This window comes from Schistocerca americana, chromosome 2, assembly GCF_021461395.2.
Source record: "Schistocerca americana isolate TAMUIC-IGC-003095 chromosome 2, iqSchAmer2.1, whole genome shotgun sequence".
NCBI classification, from domain to species: Eukaryota; Metazoa; Arthropoda; class Insecta; order Orthoptera; family Acrididae; genus Schistocerca; species Schistocerca americana.
The window spans coordinates 461,724,019-461,738,933 of record NC_060120.1 but is presented as its reverse complement, the minus strand read 5'-3'; the positions used below and the strand labels follow the sequence as shown (position 1 = coordinate 461,738,933).

The 14,915-nt window shown below is 36.3% G+C and overlaps 1 protein-coding gene and 1 long non-coding RNA gene across 2 annotated transcripts; one reads left to right on the top strand and one right to left on the bottom strand.

Annotated features, from left to right (window-relative positions):
- Window positions 1-4,624: 4,624 nt before the first annotated feature.
- LOC124591665 (opsin-1) lies at window positions 4,625-9,488 on the top strand. Its single transcript, XM_047131759.1, has 9 exons — window positions 4,625-4,783; window positions 7,016-7,139; window positions 7,337-7,575; window positions 7,708-7,814; window positions 7,917-8,023; window positions 8,160-8,307; window positions 8,386-8,496; window positions 8,650-8,816; window positions 8,938-9,488. The coding sequence occupies exons 1-9, from the start codon at window positions 4,780-4,782 to the stop codon at window positions 9,074-9,076; spliced, it is 1,146 nt and encodes a 381-aa protein (XP_046987715.1). The 5' UTR covers window positions 4,625-4,779; the 3' UTR covers window positions 9,077-9,488.
- LOC124591680 lies at window positions 5,575-14,545 on the bottom strand. The gene is made up of 4 exons (XR_006977230.1): window positions 14,300-14,545; window positions 12,883-13,035; window positions 12,569-12,791; window positions 5,575-6,895 (listed from the first exon to the last, which is right to left on the bottom strand). It is a non-coding gene; the product is annotated as an uncharacterized LOC124591680 (long non-coding RNA).
- Between the last annotated feature and the right edge of the window lie 370 nt (window positions 14,546-14,915).

Here is a 14,915-nt window from a genome sequence, read left to right as displayed (position 1 = left end):
CTTGTATCCACATGCAGTAATGAATGTTTGAGAACTGTATACTTTAGTTATGTTCATTCAGTAATCAGTTATGGTGTTATTCTCTGGGGAAACAGTGCTCAGAATTTACAAACAGTATTTAAAATGCAAAAGAGAGCAGTAAGAATTATAACAAAAAGCAGTAAGCAGGCCCACTGCAGAGAACTTTTCAAAATGTTAGAAATTCTAACTGTTCCTTGTGAATTTATATTCCAAACCATAGTGTACAGCAAGAAAAATATAGAAAATTATAGCACAAATAGCAGTTTTCATAACTATAGAACAAGAACAAGGCACTGTCTTCACCTAGACAGGAAGAATAAACATAAGACTGAAAACAGCTTCTTGTATGGAGGTAATAATAAACTGCCACAGAAAAAAAAAAAAACAGGTAACATGTACTGCTTTAGGAAAAATCTTAAATTGTTTTTTCAGGAACACTGCTTTTACAATATAAGTGAATTCCTTAGTACTAAATGATTGTAAATAACTTTTGTTTCACAATATTTAACTATTGATAAGGAGCAAAAATGATTGTAAATAACTTATACGCCACAATGTTTAACTAAATGTAACAACAAACTCTATAAATATATGAATGTACACAAACTGACAACATCCATACATTTTAAAATGTCCATGGATAGATAAATAAACAAACAAAATAAAATTACTCATTATGTTAAGGGAGATGAGGAACTAGAATTTGATAGTAAGAACAGGAAGAGAAGGAGAATAGTCATAAAATGAGGACTGGTGGAAAGGAATGAAAATGGAAGCCACCTGATAGAACTTTGCACATAGCACAGCTTAACTCCTTTGGTTTAAGAATCATGAAAGGAGATTGTGCATTTAAGTGAGACCTAGAGACGGTGGAATGATTCAGGTAGATTATTTAATGGTAGATAGAGATTTCAAAACCATATTTGAAACTGCAAAGAATTTTTGGGAGCAGATGTGGACTCTAATAATAATTAGTAAGTTGTTAAATGTAGATTAAAGTCAAAGAAACTGCATAAATCTAGGAATTTAAGGATATGGGACCTTAATAAGTTGAAATAACAAGTGTTTGTTGGAAGTTTCAAAGCAAGCACTAAGCAATGACTGGCTGAAATAGGTAAAAAAATTCTATAGAAGAGGAATTGATAGCTCTCAGGAGATAAATACTAAAGATAGCAGCTTTTACAAAGGTTGGCTGAAGTACATTCTTTGAAATTATGAAGACAACAGCTTCAGAAGTCATGGTTGTAATATATTAACAGAAATTATTTACAGAAGAATGGAAAAACTGGGAGAAGCTGACCTGCAGGAAGACCAGATTTGGTTCCAACAGGCAGTAAAATGTTATCTGCAACTTGAACATAATCGACGTAAAACTATAATAGCCAAAAACATGACAAGACAGTGGTGGACAAGAGAGTGAGGCTAGGTTGTAGCCTGTCCACTATATTATTCATTCAGTGTGTAAATCAAGCACTAAAGGAAACCAAAGACAAATTTGGACAGATAGAAAGAATAAAAACTTTGAGATTTGTCAATCTCACTGTAATTTTGTGAGAGATAGCAAATGACTTTTAAGATTAGTACATTGTATTGGATGAACATAAAAGAAGTAAGACAAGGGCATTGAATGTAGTTGAATTAAATCAGGTGATGCCGAGAGAAATAAATTGGGTAGTGGAATACTGAAAGTAGTACATAAATTTTGTTATTTGGGGAGCAAAATAACATGATGGCAGGAATAAAGAGTATATAAAATGAAGGCTTGTAATAGCAATAAAAAATAGAAATATGTTAACACTTACTGTAAATTTAAACATTTGAAAGTCTTTTCCAAAAGTATTTGCCTTAATTGTAGCCTTATATGGAAGTAAAATGTGGACTATTAGCAGCATAGACAAGAAGGATAATAGAAGCCTTTGAAATAATATGTTATGGATTATTATTTACAGAAAAATGGAAAAAAAGTAAATGGGTAGATGTGATAATTAATGCAAAGGTATTCAACGAATTAGGGAAAAAAAGAAAAATAAGCACAACCAGACTAAAAGAAGTGTTTGGTTGATAGGACACTTCCTGAGGCATCAAGGAATCAAGAATTTAGTATTGGAGGGAAATATGAGGGTTAAAAGTTGTAGTGGGAGATATGAAGTGACTTACACAGGATAGACTAGTGTAGAGAGCTGCATCAAGTCAGTCCTCAGACTGAAGAAAAAAAACACAAGATGATAGTTAAGACCAAAAATAGGGATAAATTTCTTAATGACATAAAATCTTTATATATAATGCTGCATGAAAGCTGAAAAATTTCAACAGTTTATTTATTAAAGTTTTAGCCACTTTTAGATGAAGATTATTGATGGTTTTTGATCATTTGCACTTATTCTGGGCAACATATTGATACAAATTCTCTCAAAAGCAGTCAAATATGGAATAGAGATACTTTTGCAAACTGCTCTTGCTATTGTCAACTATGTGATTGGTATGGTATTGATCTAATGAAATATTTCACTAGGCACACAGTCAGGCACAGTGAAATAATAACTGTTAGACATTGGATTATATAAATATGTTTGATTTGTGCTAGGAATAAAATCTTATATTTGCAAACTATTAGTTGCTTATTGCAGTCTAAGATGTAGTAATTGAAGTAATTATGTGATTTAAAATTTAACTGATTAATAAATTTAAATATTCTACACTGATAGACCTCAGTCAGCATTAGAATTATAGTAAGTTATAGTTCTGAAGGCTGTTGAAGAGGATGCTGAAGATTAAGAACTGTGTACCAGTACCTCTTTTATCTTGTAGGTCAAATGTTTTAGACCATTGGAATTCAATCTTAATTACATACGGACCAATCATAATATTGTAGTGAGGTAAAAACAAATGTAGTTTAACTATGGTACCAGAAAATAGTTATTGCTACTGAAAAGTTTTCAAATAGTTAAAATGAGCTTGATCCTGCTTGGCCACATGTAATTAATTCAGTGCCGATATACTGTTAAGTTTAGTCTGTTCTATATCCTCCTATGAAACATGATATACGTCTCATATTGAATTACAATTACATGCCACCCTTTGCTTAGCCACTATTCACAGGATAGCAGGAATTAAGGGCGAGAAGAGAAGAAAAAAAGGAAAGTTTAAAAGAAGACAATAATAAAATTTTCATAATTTTCCAGACTGGAGAAGGTGGAATTAACTTCTGAAGTTCTTTATATTTCTGCCTTTCCTATTACACATACTCAAACTGTAAACAAATCTTGTAACAGATTTTTATAAGATCAGCACTTCTTTAATAAGTAAAATATTATCATTACAGCCTCCATTAAGGGGAATACATAACAATGAAGTATCTGAAAGATAAAATTATAATGTTAAAAGCAACCATACAAAAAATAGATAAACAGATAATTTGGTTGAAAGGCAGGGGGTGCTATTTCCTATTCAAGAGACAAACAGAAAATTTATTTGCCAAATGAATTTTTAAGCAATAATAAAATAAATTAGCTTACTTTTCTTTGGTTTGCTGGACACTATTTTAATACCAAGAGTGACAAGTATATTTAATTATAAATGAAAATAACGTACCTGATATAAAAATGCTTCTAATTTCAACATGAACAGAACAATAAAAGCAAAATGCATGTTGACATTATTTATAAGCTGTTATTTTCCTCTGAAAAAATATGAAATGAATTTCAGTAACATCTACTAAATTATGTACCTACTTTTCACTGTGGAAACTGCAAGAAGAAAAAGAAGCAATATTCATGATTGCAAAGGAGGTCATGGGAAGTATTGAGACACATTGTTTCAGCAAGAAGTGAGTCTGAAAATGGATGATGTTATCATACTTTTTATAGTATTATTGTTACAGCCAGGGAAATATTTGTTGGAGTCAAAAGGAGATAATTGTGCAAGATGGAACAGAATTTTTTCTGCTATACTAATAAAAAATGAAAGTTGGCCCACAAACAACTAACTGTAAATGCCAGGCCAAATAAATATTGCTGGCAGAAACTATTACAAAAATAGAGTAGTTGTGACCATGGTCAATTTATTGATATGTGTATAGCAGTGGTTCTATAATAATTATTTGCCAGCAGGGCATTGTAAACAAGAAGAATATTTGAACTGACCCCAGCAAAACCACATATTATAGATTTTCCTCTGGTAATTGAATGAATCAAAACGCCAGCTGGCATAACATGTAGATTAGTATGGGAAAAACTTGTAGATGATACTGCCAGCAGAATGCATGTAACCAAATATTTCTAAAACTTTGAAAGGATATTATCAAATTTCTTCACACTGCTAATGGATTTTGATTGTGATAGTTTTGAAAGTAATTCTACTGTTGGGTGATGAAGATGAAGCTATGCTCTGTTCAGAGTACCAGAGACTTCACAAGTTACTGACCAACTGTGTGTTTCTCACAAGAAGGGAAGTGCAAGAAAAGATGTTGATCTTGTTAACCCACGTGTTGATACATATTTTACTTTTTATGGATGCCACTAATAGCCTTACGTGGGTTTTACTACAATACTGTTTATTGAATTAGTGACATCATGAAAGTGGTGGAACCTCTTATATAAGAGGCCGGCAAATACCTGTTACAGTCGAGCCGCATCCGCAAGGGGGTACGACTTCTTTGCTTTAAAAGCAAATACCTGGCGGTGTCTCCAGTCAGTCTGGCAGCAGGATCTGAAGTAGTTCATCTTTGATTTTCTTCAGTTTTCTGTCTTACAACTCAACATGGGTAAGTCCAAAGTTTCTTTAATACAAATGTCATACAATGAATTTTGGAGCAAGTGGTTCAGTTGCACTACCTATTCCAGTAACTTGAATTTGAATGAAAAAATTCAAGGAACTTTTAATAAAACCCACTACACCAATGACTTTAAACATTTTTGGACTGTAGGATCAGCAGTTGTTTGCATTGATAACATGCTCTCTTGACTGTAAAGATGGGAAAAAAGCTTCTTTTCCGCTAATACATTTATGACACATCATGGGATTTTGTCACACTGTAAGAAGCAAGGACACTTGAAATGAGGCCTTTTCAGGTATTTTTAGAACACAGCACACCTCACTAAGTCATAACTGAGCAGTCTCCTTGGAGAATGATATTCTTTATTTTTTGTTTTTAATCCAAATTTATGCAGTTTGTAACTAGGAATGAAAATGAGCTAGAGCTCTCATGTAGACCATCTGGTTTTATCTGGCTGTCACATTAGAGAACATTCTTACTTGTGAAAGATAACATATTGAGCCAGTGAAATACTTTAACATGTGAAAGAACTGCCCACAACTATATCACTTTCCAGTTGTAACTACTTGTTAGTTGAACTGGAGTGATAAAGCTCTGGACTTCAGTGTGAAAGGAACTGATTTAATATGCAGTTCTGATATTCTGTTTCGTAACTGCATTATTCTTATAAGCCTTGTGGGTGATGTTTCCCAGTGTTAGTCAAAAGTGAGATAATTTTCCATATCAGGCGAATTTATTGTTTGTGGAGAATTAAAACCATAAGAAGATAAACAAGAAAATGTTATAAAAATGCTCATTATATTGTTCATTTTATACAGACAAGAAAATCAACATGTCTTTAAAACTGAAAGATGCCTGAAAGGCTGACAGAGATTTTGAGGTAGGCCTCCTGTGTCAACTGCAGAGAGACTGATTGTAGCATAACAGTGTGTGAAATTTAAAACAAATGGCAATCCTTGTGACACTCTATTATGTAAAAAAATTAGGCAGCACTTTAACCCTCATGGGTATAGGCTGATAAATATTTTGCTTTTACCTGTAACTGAAACCCTCACACAAGTGACAAAACCAAAATTATGGCTTTTATCTAGCACTTGAGATTTAAGATAGTATAATAGTGATAAAGCAACTGAACATGTTTATTTCATGTAAAGTATATTTCTCTGGGACAAGTGCATACTGTATCGAAATTTCAGACTCACTATGATTTAGGTGAAGAATGTTTCAGAAAGAGGAACATAAAATGTTTGAAAGCTGCCATACCTATGACCCAAGGAAAAAGGTGAGACTTTGAAATAAATACAAGATTCATTATAATAGAAAATGTATCAGTTCAGCAAACTGGGATGTGGCAGGAAATTTAACAGATAATTTGGAGTGTTGACTACTGTTCACTCAAGTCAAAATGCCTGCTTCTTATACTCTATGATGCAGGACTCTCTATACCTGAAAGTTTACATCCAATCAAGCACCAGTTAGAGTTTGTCCCATTACTTTTCAGCCAAGAACTATGACGACAACCAGGTTTCTTTCCTGGCAAGTTATAATGACACAACTGTGGAAGAGCACAGAATGAAAAATACTTATGCCATCTGCATACGTAACAGTAACAACTTCATGTCTGCATCTTTAATAGATAATTACACACACATTAATGGAAATGTACTACTTCTGCTTTTTCTATTTGTATGGTTGCTGGTGTCTTTTTTTTTTTTACTATTAGGCTGAGCAACTATAAAACTAAATGCAAATGTTAGCTTCAAAACATAGAACATATATGGGTGGATTCTCATTATTGCAAACTGACGAATGTGATAGCAGGTACAGGGTTCGAAGAAGATTGAGGTTGAACAGCCCACTGGGTAGAAAGGCACCAAAGACAGAGTCCTCAATCTGATTGGGGAAGAAAATTGGATGTGTTCTTCTCAAAGAAATCACCCTCTCATTTCACATCACTCTCTCATTTCACATCACTGAGTTCGTAAAAGTCATGAAATATTTATATCTCACTAGATGGTCCTGAATGTAAGTCCAGAGCTCTGACCAATGTGCCACAACACTCACTCATTGGATGGTATAGTGTCTCTTGTCTATCAGAAACTGGAAAGAACAAAATTACAAATTCAGTCATTTTTTTAACAATATCACAGGCAACATCTGATCAGTGCATTACAAAAATAATTACTTTTTGTGACTGATTTAAGTAAATGTAATTTTCAGCATCCGCATCTCTTATTTCCGAGCCAAGCTTCAGTGCTTACTGGGGAGGTAGCGGAGGTTTTGCCAACCAGACTGTGGTGGACAAGGTGCCGCCAGAAATGCTGTACCTTGTGGACCCTCACTGGTAAACATATTTTTATCATTTTCTTTGATTACTTTCAATCATGATGAAAATAAATACATATTTGAGCCTGTCTTACGCTACATTACACTTACAATAAAATTTATGCATGAAATATGAAAATTTTAAAGGGGAAATAGTCTGTGTTTCTAAATACTCTATGTAAATTACCACATAATTTACATTTTATTTGTTCACAGGTACCAGTTCCCTCCCATGAACCCATTGTGGCATGGCCTTCTTGGCTTTGTTATTGGAGTCTTGGGTGTAATTTCCGTGATTGGAAATGGCATGGTGATCTACATCTTCTCCACTACCAAGAGCCTTAGAACTCCTTCAAACCTTTTAGTTGTCAACTTGGCCTTCTCCGACTTCCTCATGATGTTCACCATGTCGCCACCCATGGTAATCAACTGCTACTATGAAACCTGGGTTCTGGGTGAGTCAGGAAAAGCAATTTTATTTTTGCTGCTGTCTTTACCTAATAAGACATTTAAATATTAGTTATCCATCATACAATCATGTATAAACAAAGATAACAAATTTTCTTAAATAACATTGAATGTTTCAGGGCCATTCATGTGTGAACTGTATGCCTTATTTGGCTCTCTCTTCGGATGTGGCTCCATCTGGACCATGACCATGATTGCCCTTGATAGGTACAATGTCATTGTCAAGGTAATTCATATCTTTCAAACAATTCAGTGTTGAATCAGCAATATCAGATATTCAAGTGCTTTAATCATGTTGTGCTTCTCTTACATTAATTATTTGTTGTAGGGGTTGTCAGCTAAGCCAATGACAAACAAGACTGCAATGCTCAGGATTCTCTTCATCTGGGCTTTCTCTGTGGCATGGACCATCATGCCTCTCTTTGGCTGGAACAGGTAGGTAGCAGCTGGTTGCTGTTCTTCTTTATGACAAATAAACTAGTCTGATCAGTTTACCAAAACTAAAGGAACTGAGTTTATCATCACTAATGTATGAGATCTCAAGTGACACTGTATCTGACATTCTTAACAGGTATGTCCCTGAGGGAAATATGACTGCCTGTGGAACTGATTACCTCACAAAGGACTGGGTTAGCCGCAGCTACATTCTTGTCTACTCTTTCTTTGTGTACTTCTTGCCTCTTGGAACCATCATTTACTCCTACTTCTTCATTCTCCAGGTTTGCAAACAGCTTTTTTAATGGTATAGGATGCATAACACAATAAAGCTATTTTGACACGTCTTCATTCATTTACAGGCTGTGTCTGCCCATGAAAAACAAATGAGGGAACAGGCCAAGAAGATGAATGTTGCCTCTCTCAGATCAGCTGAGGCCAGCCAGACAAGTGCAGAATGCAAACTGGCCAAGGTAATGAGAAAGTGTATATGAAGCACATGTTACCATCCTAAAACAAAATTAAATCAGTTTCAGTACTAAGTACAAGAAGGCAATAGTCTACAATCATTCTTATTTTGCCCATTAATGACAACAACATATTACACAATGTATTGTTGTTTTTAGGTTGCCCTTATGACCATCTCTCTGTGGTTCTTTGCTTGGACTCCATACCTCATCATTAACTTCACTGGTATCTTTGAGACAATGAAGATCAGTCCTCTGCTTACCATCTGGGGCTCTTTGTTTGCCAAGGCTAATGCTGTCTACAACCCTATTGTCTATGGCATCAGGTAAGAACTAAATACCACCAATCTATTTATAGTCAAATTTACATTTCCTGAAATGAACAAATGCATGTGTTAGCTATAATGTTACATGACATTAATAATTTAAACTTGCTTTCCCTACCAGCCATCCCAAGTACCGTGCTGCCTTGGAGAAGAAATTCCCAAGCCTGGCCTGTGCAAGCTCTTCAGGCGACAATACATCTGTTGCCTCTGGGGCAACCACTGTCAGTGATGAGAAGTCAGAGAAGTCAGCATCTGCGTAAAGCAGCACTCAAAAAGGTTACACAGTGCTCAACTTGCATTGTTGTGTGAACTCATGAACAGTGTGTACCGCCAGCTACAACTATTCTGAAACACATAAACCGCTCAGTGTTTCTGCTGTACTTTTATCTATACTCTTGCTCTGTGGTACTAAAAGTACATTGCTTATGGACACTGTGTGAATCAACAATGCTTTTTGTATTGCTTGCTCTGAAATTATATCTACAGAGCATATTTGCAAGTTGAGTTGCTACTATCTTGCATGGCACACGGATTGGGAGATGACTTTATGTACAGTATAGTTTTGCCTCTCCCTTTCAAAAATTTGTATAAAAACCTTTCAGGATTTACATTGTAGCTTGAAGACAAAGAACTTTCTATAAGAAAACAATAAATCACCCCTGCAAGTGACAACAGTCTGTGTCTTTTTCATTTGCCTTATCCACACAGCAAAAATTTTAAGATACTGACAAGTACCCTCAGAGGGAGTAAGGAAGATAACACAATGGCTCTCACATCCTCATTCACTATTACTTAATAGGGAAGATGGATCTACAATTCAACATCAAAATATTTTTATTTAGTTCCTCTTCTAGACATTAAAATATAGAAATACAACAACACACAGATAATATACAGAAGTGTTTAAGTCATATTAGAGCTCATAAGTAGTTCAAGAAATTATGTGCAACATACATCCAACAAAAGCGTAAACATGACTATCTAGATAATTTACATACATCAGACATTAAATGCAGAGCTTGCAGACAAATTTAAAACATTTAGGTGACTCAACAGTAAACAGTTTAAAGAGTGTCAGAGGGAAACAGTACATGGTTCACAGAAACTTGAAACAACTCAAAATTAATTTCAAGATTCTTGAAACTGAGATTTGATTGTCAGGTATTTCCCAAAATTGTTTATGGAATGCTGACTATAACACAATATGACTAAACTCTTACTCTAGTAAATTCACTTCTCAAAAATGGTCTCATGAAAGGTATGTTAGGACTATCAGAGAGCTAACAATAGTGATGGATTAAACTTTATACCTTTATGAGAGAGATTGTCTTATTAGTTAGGCTCCTATATGCAAACAAACTACTTATGAGCTGGTGATGAGAACTAAAATAGTATAGTGTTATTGAATAACATCTTAACAACAGAAAACAGAGGGGGACATTAAAAAATAAGATGACAGGAATAAGACTAAATTCAGAGTGGAAAAACATGATGTCCTGCAAGGTTCGGTCCTTAGCCCACTCCTGTTGTTGGCCTACATAAATGATTTGCCTGGGACATTGGAAGAGTTTGAGATTCACAGCAAACATTTTAAACCTTAACCTTATAAAAAAATCATATCATGCAATTCCAAACAAATCAAAATTACTTTCAGCTATCAGAATGTAAATAATTTACAAGGCTGTAATGATAGTGACTTGAGGCAGTGAACTGGGAGTGGATGACAGAACTGAGGAAGGTGAGACTATGAGGAGTGGGTGTGGGTGCAGTGCATTTAGCAGAGATTGAGGCCAGGAGGATTATGGAAATGAAGGATGTGTAGCAAGGATAACTCCCTCCATGTAGTTAAGAAAGGGTCCAGATGGCATGGCTTGAGAAACAGCCATTGAAACTGAGCATGTTAAGCTCAGCAGCATGTTCCAACACTGGGTGGTCAACTTGCTCTTTGCTAGTTTGACAGAGGCCATTCTTTGGGGTGAACAGCTAGTTGATGGTCATGCCCATATAAATTGCTGTGCTGAAATTGCGCCAGTGGTGGCATATAACTTGGGTGTTTCCACAGGTTGTGATAGGATAAGACTTTGATGAAATGTAGTAGGATGTGCCGGGTGGATAAATCAGACAGGTCTTGCACCTGAGTCTTCCACAGGGATATGAACCATGTGGCAAGGGACTGGGAGTGGGTGTGGCATAGGGATGGTCAGGTTTTTCTGGGCGGGGAGAAGAGTATGGTTCAGCTGTTCCAGTCTGAGACAATATTGGGGGATGAAGTGGAGGCTTCTCTGCTGCTGGTTCTTAGGGCTGGTGGGAGAATTAGGGGGCATGAGAATGGGGCATGGGAAATCTGGTTCTGGACTAGATTTCAGAGATAGTGATTGTTTCTGAAAGCCTTAGTGCAGTATCAACAACATATTTGTTGAATGCACACAGCATACCACAAAAATTAACATCGATGACAAGACTTGTAAACAGTCTACCAGCACACTGCTGTGATCCTCACTCTGCAGCTTGCCATCTTCTGATGGGTGGAGTCACAGATGCACCAGAGGACATTGTCTTCACTTCAACTCACTGCTAGTGAATGTAACCCTCTGCGCATATTGTAAAGACACCACTCACTGTGCTCCGTCCTAGACCTCAGAAGACTGACAGTAAGAATAGAGAGACCTAACACAATGCTACTAATTTGCTAACAGCTAGCAAGTGATTGTTTATTGTAAGTGCTAGCCAGTGATCCACAGTACTGAACTGAGAAGGTATAGAATTGTTACAACTAAAGGATACAAAAATTATGTATAAAAACGTCTGTCTTGTAAATAGTGTAAATAAATTTGCCCATGTTTTAATCATTTAATAAATTTTGAAATGTTTGTGCCACCTCTTACCAACTATGGACACAACAGACATTTCTGAGACATTTCTGGTGATGAGAAGATGATAGCTGTGGATTATTGGATGAGCACTAATCATAAAATTAATCAAAAAATTTTCAGTATTGCATAACTATTTCCATTTCTTGTTTGTCTATATACTACGTATTCAAATGTATTTTATTTTTGTATGAAGTGGCAGCTATTTGGACAGCAAACACTCATTGCAATTATTCAGTTTCAAAGCCAACAAATTCAAACTTTACTTATGGCCATTAGCAGATTGTTTGATGCACAATAAGCCAAAGGTAAACTATGACAGAGGTACAGAATTCTGGAGAGCATGTGCTACCTCCTCCCTTCCACACTTTTGATGAAAACCAATGGACTGGATGGAATGCAAATCACAGCTCAAACTTTGCAGCCTACAAAATCACAATGACCTCTCTTTCTTTCTTGGCTAGGAGTGTTTATTTTTAGGCTGTGTCGAAAGTTATTCCTCCAAGTAAAGCCTCAAAGTCTACCCTGTGAGAAAGCTGTTCAGAGGTTAGAGGAACTTTTGACACTCCGACTTATGTAGCTGCTGCTTGTTTAAATTTTTTTTTATATGTGTCATCATTGTAATCAGACTTACAAGAAATGGATCACTGACCTCAAGGACATGATGAGGAATTCTAAATTTAACTGCACTTGTAGATCTTGATTTCAAGATGAAATGCTTCATGACGTAATTATTCAGAACCTTCCAGACAACGGAATAAGGGCTGAGATTTTAAAACATTGCAGTCCTGCTCTCACTGATGTACTTAAACTGACTAAATCTTAGCAAGTGCAAAAGTTTGCAGAATTTGACTTTATTGTGATTGTTATTGCAATGCTTACTGCTGATAGTCCAAAGTGGGCCCATTCCTGCGTGGCACATGTTGACAACAGTTATATGCAGGAGTGTAAGGAGTACATAAAGGGGCCAGCCTGTTTGTCTGCAAGTTCATGTTCTCTGTTGTCTTGTGTTAAGTGCTATGTAATGCAAGATTGCGAACTCTGCTTCTTCCACCAGGCAAAATGCTGACACTGCCATAAGCCAGGACACAAACAGCAATTGCACCTGCAAAATAATAATAAAGTAAGGTCTGTTCCACACAAATTTAAATTTGAGAAAATGGAAATAAATATGATCTCAAATTCAGAATCCTCACCTGCTCCTTTTGGAAGTACTCAAAGAAACCACAGATGCAGGTTCAAGAATCACAACGCTGTCTACTCATTCAATCAGCTCTCCTCAAATAAACAAACAGCAAAATGTTCTGTCACTCACACATCAGACAAAGTCAGTGGACAAAGTCAGTCTTCTGAAAGCCAGAACTGACAATCACATTCAAAGAAATAACTGCAAAACATTCATATCCTAGCAGATTTCAATCAAAATGTACCATTTCAGTTAGACAGTCATGCTTCAGTGACATTAATTAATCAGAATACATATGAGCAAATGGGACACCCCAACTCACAGAAATCACATCTACACACATCGCCTACAACAGCGAATGTATATCTGGTCTCAGGATGTGTATTCTGCAAGCAATGTATAAAAATACAGCTACATTAATGCCATTCATAGTAATTCAGTCATGCTCTAGTTCCAATGACATGGAAGCATCTGGTTTGTTTGGTTTAGACATTCAGAACAATGTGCACAGTGTTGACACTCAAGTTTCCTATGCCAGCATTCATCAGTTGTGTGAAAAATATGGACATTTGTTTGATGCCACATCGAGATGCACAATATGCTCAAGGACAATGCACAACCAAAGTTTTATAACGCATGTCAGGTACCTCATGCCATTCGTGATGAAGTTGCTTCTGAATACAAGAGACTGAAACAAGAATTTTGAAATCTATTTAGTCAATGGATATCTCTACTTATTATCACAAAAAAAACAAATGAGAAAATCAAATTTTAAAGCAATATTTAATGCTCAGCAGTATTTCTTGTAATGTGCTATAGCATCAAAGGCTGCAATGATGGTCACTTCTCCTTTTGAATGAGCAGCATGAAATTCTTTATCATCCTACAGGACAGCATGAAAATGTAGACACTTTGTCTTCATTATCTGTGGGAAATGATCTGGAACTTGATGCATCAGAAGTTTCTTGTCTTCAAACTGATCAAAATGATTCACAAGCACTGCAAGCTTTTCTTATTGATCATCAGGGTATTGCACAAGCTACTGAATGGGATCAGTCACTACAACTGCTCAAGTACTACATTTGGGTGGGTCAGCCTCATAATCCAAAATCAATTTCAGATGTAGTAATATGAAAATACCATGTTCATTGTAACAGCCTTTCTCTTCAGAATGTAGTAGTAGTAGTAGCAGTAGTAGTAGTAGTAGCAGTAGCAGCAGTAGCTTTATTCATCTGTAGGTCCCTTTTTACAAGGATATAGGACATGTCAAAGTATTTACATGTTTAGACCAATTTAAAATAAGCTACACTTTTGCACATCAAAGACACCATTAATACTTCCAAACATAAATTCAAATCCACTTCTAACCTCAGACAAGAGTTTGCCCTCGGCAAGCTTTAAATATGCATGTACATGTGATGAATTACCTCTTGCAAAAGGTTCCTCGGATACACAATATTCTATAAGGTTCCAAATAGCCAACACTGTATTGATAAAATGCTGTTTACCACCAACAGAGAAAGAATCAACTGTGATCAGAAACGTTTCACTATGCCTCTTATACCCTACCCGGCTAGCAGTTACGCAACCGTCTGGAATCCTATACCACCTATAAACATATGTATGCCAGCGCACCTACTCGGAGTTCCAGGACCACCCGCTGCGAGTGACCCCCCACTGGGGGCCCCTTTTAGAAAGCGAATCGAGCCCACCTAGTATTACTTGTGGGCCGATTCCGTGTTTTCGCGGTGACGCAACACCTTCAAGGCCACGCGCAGGCCAGGACGTGCCTGACCGGCTTGGACAAGTTCCAGACGGTTGCGTAACTGCTAGCCGGGTAGGGTATAAGAGGCATAGTGAAACGTTTCTGATTCATAACATTTCATTCACTACACACACACACACACACACACACACACACACACACACACTGGTGATCTATGGGCCATTTTCTGTTGCACAACTTCCTATTTGCTATCCTGAAAAACTGAGTCAGCATCCCTCACATGGCGTACACATACATTTGCAGACTTCTAGTTAGAG